This window comes from Homarus americanus, unplaced genomic scaffold (assembly GCF_018991925.1).
Source record: "Homarus americanus isolate GMGI-L3 unplaced genomic scaffold, GMGI_Hamer_2.0 scaffold34800, whole genome shotgun sequence".
NCBI classification, from domain to species: domain Eukaryota; kingdom Metazoa; phylum Arthropoda; class Malacostraca; order Decapoda; family Nephropidae; genus Homarus; species Homarus americanus.
In genome coordinates, this window is record NW_024718255.1 from 1 (window position 1) to 6,226 (window position 6,226).

Here is a 6,226-nt window from a genome sequence, read left to right on the forward strand (position 1 = left end):
TCGTGCTGATTGCGTGACTGGTAGGGGGATGGGGAGGGGGAGTGGGGGGGGAGTGGGGGGAATGGGGAGAGTGGGGGGGGTGGGGGGTGGGGAGGGGGTGGGGGGGAGGGGGGTGGGGGAGAGGGTGGGGGGGTGGGGGGGGGGGGGGGGGTGAGGTAGAGGGAGGAGAGGTAGGTGGGGAGGGTGGGGGGGAGGGGTGGGGGGAGGTGGGGGGAGGGTGGGGGGTGGGGAGGGAGGTGGGGGAGGAGTGGGAGAGGAGGTGGGGGGGGTGGGGATTGGGGAGGGTAGGGGGGGGGAGGTGGGGGGTGGGGGGTGGGGAGGAGGGTGGGGGGGAGTGGGGGGAGGTGGGGGAGGGGGTGGGGGGGAGGGTGGGGGGTGGGGGGTGAGGGGGGTGGGGAGAGGAGGAGGTGGGGGGAGGTGGGGGAGGTGGGGGTGGGGGGGGTGGGGGGAGGTGGGGGGGGGTGAGGGGGGTGGGGGAGGTGGGGAGAGAGAGGGAGGGTGGGGGGGGGTGGGGGGAGGAGGTGAGAGGGATGGAGGGGGTGAGAGAGAGGAGGTGGGGGGGGGGGGGGGGGAGGGTGAGGGAGGTAGAGTGGGGGTGGGGGAGGGTGGGGGGGTGGGGGGGTGGGGGGGTAGGGGAAGAGAGTGGGGGGGAGGTAGGGGGGAGGAGATGAAGGAGAGTGGGGAAAGGTGGGGGAGAGGAGGGGGTGGGGAGGTGGGGGGGTGGGGGGTCTGGGTCCGCCAGGGTTTACCAAGTCACTTGAGTCTCCAAGTCACTTGAGTCCACCAGTCCAACCAAGTCACAAGTCCATAAGTCACAGTCGGCAAATCTAGGTCCAACCAAATCACAAGTCCACCCAAGTCTCAAGTCCATAGTCCTGAGTCCACTTGGTCACCAAATCCGCCAGAATTGCAAGTCCGACAAATGCAAGTCCAGCAAGTCACAAGTCCTTAGTCACAAGTCCCACTTGAGTTACAAGTCTGCCAGTCTCCAGAGTCCTTAAGTCACAGTCTTGGTCACAAGTCCACCAAGTTACAAGAATCCACTTAGAGTCACAAAATCTGTAGTCACAAGTACCAAGTCACCCAGTACCAAGTCTCAGTCACTTAGAGTCACCAAGTCACACTTGATCACCAAGTCACCAAATTTTAAGTTCATAGTCACAAGTCGGCAAATCACATGTACTTCCAGTCCATAGTTTGCAAGTCATAGTCTCAAGTGCAAAATCACAAGTCCACCAGGTCACCAAGTTCGCCCAGAAGTCAGAGTCCGGCAAATCACATGTCCCTTAGGCCATAAAGTCCGCCAAGTTGCCAGTCCATGAGTCACAAGTCACTTAAGTCACAAGTCATAGTCCACAGTCCCACTTGAAGTTACCCATTCCACTTAGTGCAAAATTCACCAGGTCACAAGGCCCATAAGTCTCAAGTCCACTTCCTTAAGTCACAAGTCCATAAGTCACAAGTCCGCCAGGTCTAAGTCCATGGGGTCTAGGTCCGCCAGAGTTCACAAGTCATAAGTCCTGGGTCTTGGTCCCAAGTCGCCAAGTCACAAGTCCGCCAGGTCACCAAGTCTGCCAAGTCACCAAGTCCATGAAGTCACCAAGTCCACCCCGGTCTGCAAGTCCACCCATGGTCTCATGTGTCCACTTGGTCATAGTCCACTTGAGTCACAGGTCCCTTGGAGTCCTGGCCACTTGAGTCACAGTCCATGGGGTGCAGTCCCTCCAGGTCTAGGTCACTTCCCAAATTCTGATCCACTTCAGAATTGATGCTTGAATGCAGAGCCACTTAAGTCACAGTCCTTGATTACAGTCCATGAATTCACAATTCCACTTAGAGTCACAGTCCACCCAAGTCTGGTCATAAGTCTCCAAGTCCGCCAGAGTCACAAGTCCACCAAGTCACCAAGTCACTTAAGTCTGCAGTCTAGCAAGTCCTGCCAGTCACTTGAGTCACAGTGTAAGTCACAAAGTCCGCCAAGTTACAAGTCCGCCGAGTCACAATTCAGCAAGTCACAAGTCCACCAGTCTCAGTGCACCCAAGTCACCAAGTCCGGCAAATCATGTCCACCAAGTCTGGGGTCTTGAGTCTAGGTCACTTAGGTCACAGTCCACCAAGTTACAGAGTCCAAAACTGAAATCACATGTCTGCCAAGTCTGAAGTCACTTAAGTCACAAGTCAAACCGTCCTGGGGTCTGCCAAGTCACCAAGTCTTCCTTGATCCTGGGGTCAAAACGTCACATGCTTAAGTCACAGAATCCTTAGTCACCAGAGTCCTTGAAGTCTCACAAGTCCACTTAAGTGCGAGTCACCAGAGTCTCAAGTCACTTAAGTCACTGAGTCCGCCAAGTCCACCAAGTCCGCCAAATCCTACCAAGTCCGCCAAGTCACAGTCACAAGTCCCAGTCCCACATGAGTCACAAGTCCTTAAATTTACAAGTCATAAATCACCAAATCACCAAGTCACAAGTCCACCAAGTCACAAGTCACTTCAAGTCTCAAAATCACACTTGAAGTCACGAGGTCACTAAGTCACCAGGTCACTTAATTCCAAGTCAAATCACCAAATAGTGAGTCACCAGTTCACAAGTCACATAGTCACAAGTCCTCAGATACCAAGTCTAAAATCTAAATCCACCAAGTCCTAAGTCCTTAATCACAAGATACCAGAGTCTAAGTCCACTTAATAACAAATCCACCAAGTCACAAGTCCACTTAGGTCACAAGCCAAGTCTGGGGTCACTCCAAGTTACAAGTCACCAAGTCACAGTCACAAGTCCAGTCCCATGCAAATCACCCAAGTCCACATCACAAGTCCACCAAGTCCAATTGAAGTCACAGGGCCCAAGTCACAAGTCCGCCAGGCACCAATCCACCAGTCACAGAATCACCAAGTCTCATGTCACAAGTCTCAAGTCCGGTCACAAGTCCACAGAGTCACCCGCCAAGTCACAACCACAGACAATCCACACTTGAAGTCACAAGTCACCAAGTCACAAGTCCAAGCAAGTCACCAGAGTCACAAGTCGCCAGAGTCACAGGTCCTTGAAGTTTACAAGTCCACTTAAGTCTGGTACAAGTCACCAAGTCACCAAGTCACAGAGTCACAAGTCCACGCCAAGTCACAAGTCACCAAGTCACCAAGTCACTTGAGTCACAGGTCACTTGAAGTCACCAAGTCCCCAAGTCTGGGGTCACTTGAGTCACAAGTCCGCCAAGTTACCTGGGTCACTTGAAGTCACCAATTCACTTAAGTCACCAAGTCACCAGGTCTCCGTCCTTAAGTCTAAGTCCGGCAAATCTGTCACTTAAGTCACAAATCCTTGAGTCACAGGTCCACTTAGGTCACCAGGTCCACCAGGTTACAAATCCGGCAAATCACATGTCTGCTTAAGAGTCCGACAAGTCCATAAGTCTGGGTCCGGCAAATCAAGTCTTGAGTCACCGTCTGCCAAGTCTGGGGTCCGACCAAATCACATGTCCCATAGGTCACAAGTCCCTTAAGTCACAAAGTCCATAAGTCTCCGAGTCCACCAAGTCACAAAGTCCTAAGTCTCAGGAACGTAAGTCCAAGTCACTTGAGTCACAAGTCCGCCAAATCACAAGTCACCAGAGTCCAAGTCCACCAGGTCTCCAAGTCACTTAAGTCCACAAGTCACTTAAGTTACAAGTCACTTAAATCACAAATCACCAGAATCACAAGTCACAAGTCTGGGGTCACCCAGTCTCCAAGTCCGCCAAGTCACAAGTCCGCCAGGTCCTGAGTCCGCCAGTTACGGGTCACATAATCCTGCAGAAGTCACTTAGGTCTGGGGTCACCAAGTCTCCAAGGTCCTTAGGTCACAAGTCCTTGAGTCACAAGTCCACCAAATCCAAATACACCAGAGTCACCAGGTCATAGGTCACAAGTCCTTCAGGTCTCAGGTCACCAAGTAACAAGTCCTTAGTCCAAGAATCCCGCCAAGTCCTCAGAGTCACCAAGTCACAAGTCCCCAAGTTACAAGTCACCAAGTACAGTCCATGAGTCAGTCCACAAGTCCACCAAGTCCACAGAGTCACAAGTACGCCAGAGTTACAAGTCCACTAGTCACAAGTCACCAGAGTCACCAAGTCCACAAAAGTCACAAGTCACGCCAGAGTCAAAAGTCCCCCTACAAGTTACAGTCGCCAAGTCAAAAGTCACATTAGGTCACAAGTCCACTTAAGTCACTGGCAAGTCCAGGTCCACCCAAGTCTCCAAGGTCCGCCAGGTCCAAGTCCGCCGAGTCAAGTCACTTAAATCACAAGTCCTTGAGTCACAAGTCCGCCAAGTCACAGTCCATGAGAGTACCAAGTCCGACAAGTCACCAAGTCCTTAATCACAAATCCACCAAGTCACGAGTCCACTTAAGTCCTGCAAGTCATTAGGTCTCAAGTCCACTTAAGTAACAAGTCACTAAGTCACAAGTCCAGCCGTGCACCAAGTCCACCAAGAGTCACAAGTCCACCAAGTCACACGTCACATGTCACCAAGTCACCAGGTCACCAAGTCACCAAGTCTCACAGTCCACCAAGTCACAAGTCCGCCAAGTCACCAGTCCCTTAAGTCACCAGTCACGCCATGCCTACAGATCCCTCAAGTTACAAGTCTCAAGTCACAAGTCCGCCAAGTCTGAGTCACAAAGTTACCAAGTCCGACAGTACAAGTCCACGAAGTTACAAGTCCACCAGAGTCTAAGTGCCAAGTCTCAGAGTCCCACCAAGTCACAAGTCACTTGAGTCACAAGTCCTGAGTCCACCAAGTCACTTAAGTCACAAGTACATAGGTTACAAGTCCACTAAGTCAAAAGTCCGCCAAGTCCAGGGTCAGACAAGTCCTGGTCATAAGTCAAAGTCCTTAGGTTACAAGTCCTCTAAGTCCTGAGTCCATCAAGTCACAAGGCCATAGAGTCTAGGTCCGCCAAGTCAAAGTCCACTCAGGTTACAAGTCGCCAAAGTCAAAAGTCACCAAGTCACAAGTCCGACAAGTCACAAGTCACCCAAGTCACAAGTCCCACAAGTTACCAAGTCATAGTCAAAGTCCCCAAGTCACAGTCCCGGCAGAGTCACAAGTCCCGCCAAGTCACAAGTCCTCCAAGTCCACAAGTCCTAAAAGTCACCAAAATCACCAGTCACAGGTCTGTGCAAATCACCAGAATCCGCCAGGTCACAAGCCAAGTCTCAAGTCACCAGAGTCTCCAAGTCCACCAGAGTCCTGAAGTCCACTTAGACACAGATCCACCAAATCCTGGGTCATAAAGTCACAGTCCACCAAGTCTCAAGTCCGCCAAGCTCACAAGTCCATAGGTCACAAGTCCGCCAAATCACAAATCCACCAAGTCACAAGTCACTCAGTCACAAGTCCACTAAGTCTCAGGTCCGCCAAGTAACAAGTCACTTAAGTCACAAGTCCACCAAGTCACAAGTCCACCAAGTCTCCAGTCCCAGTTACAAGTCCGCAGTCACAAGTCCGCCAAGTCACAAGTCCGCCAAGTCACAGGTCCGCCAAGTCACAAGTCCGCCAAGTCTTAAGTCCACCAGGTTACAAGTACACCAAGTACCGTCACAAAGTCACAAGTCCGCCAAGTCACCAAGTCCCGCCAAGTCACCAGAGTCCCCAGGTTACAAGTCACCAAGTTACAAGTCCACCAAGTTACAAGTCCGCCAAGTCACAAGTCCACAAGTCACAAGTCCATAAGTCACAAGTCCGCCCAGTTACAAGTCCACTAAGTCCTGAAGTCACAAGTACCAAGTCACCAAGTCTGAGATCACGCCGTCCAAAGTCCGCCAAGTTACAAGTCACGCCAAGTCAAAGGGGTCACTTAGTCCTGGGTCACGCCAAGTCAAAGTCCCGCCAAGTCTGAAGTCACCAGGTCTCCAAGTCACAGGTCACCTGAGTCCGCCAAGTCACCAAAGTCACCTAAGTCACCAAGTCCGCCAAGTCACAAGTCCACAAGTCACAAGTCCGCCAAGTCACAAGTCCTTAAGTCACAAGTCCGCCAAATCACAAATCACCAAGTCACCAAGTCCGCCGTCACAAGTCCGCCAAGTCTCAAGTCCGCCAAGTAACAAGTCCCGCCACAAGTCACAAGTCCACTAAGTCCTAAGTCCCAAGCCTGGGATCCGCCAAGTTACAAGTCCACCAAGTCACCAAGTCACTTAAGTCACCAAGTCCGCCAAGTCACAAGTCCGCCAAGTCCCAAGTCCG

At 52.2% G+C, this 6,226-nt stretch overlaps 1 protein-coding gene across 1 annotated transcript; it reads left to right on the forward strand.

The window, feature by feature from the left end:
* The first annotated feature begins 1,708 nt into the window (after positions 1–1,708).
* Positions 1,709–5,882, forward strand: LOC121859367 (pollen-specific leucine-rich repeat extensin-like protein 1). Its single transcript, XM_042356144.1, has 6 exons — positions 1,709–1,713; positions 1,838–2,073; positions 2,704–3,005; positions 3,695–3,894; positions 4,914–5,156; positions 5,429–5,882. The coding sequence occupies exons 1-6, from the start codon at positions 1,709–1,711 to the stop codon at positions 5,880–5,882; spliced, it is 1,440 nt and encodes a 479-aa protein (XP_042212078.1).
* The last annotated feature ends 344 nt before the right edge of the window (positions 5,883–6,226 follow it).

Bases quoted from the DNA above. Each gene is read 5' to 3' on its own strand.
- LOC121859367 (XM_042356144.1), top strand. The intron at 3,895-4,913 runs GTCATAGGTCAC...GAGTCCATCAAG, and splicing joins AAATACACCAGAGTCACCAG to TCACAAGGCCATAGAGTCTA. The intron at 5,157-5,428 runs GTCTGTGCAAAT...TTAAGTCACAAG, and splicing joins ACCAAAATCACCAGTCACAG to TCCACCAAGTCACAAGTCCA.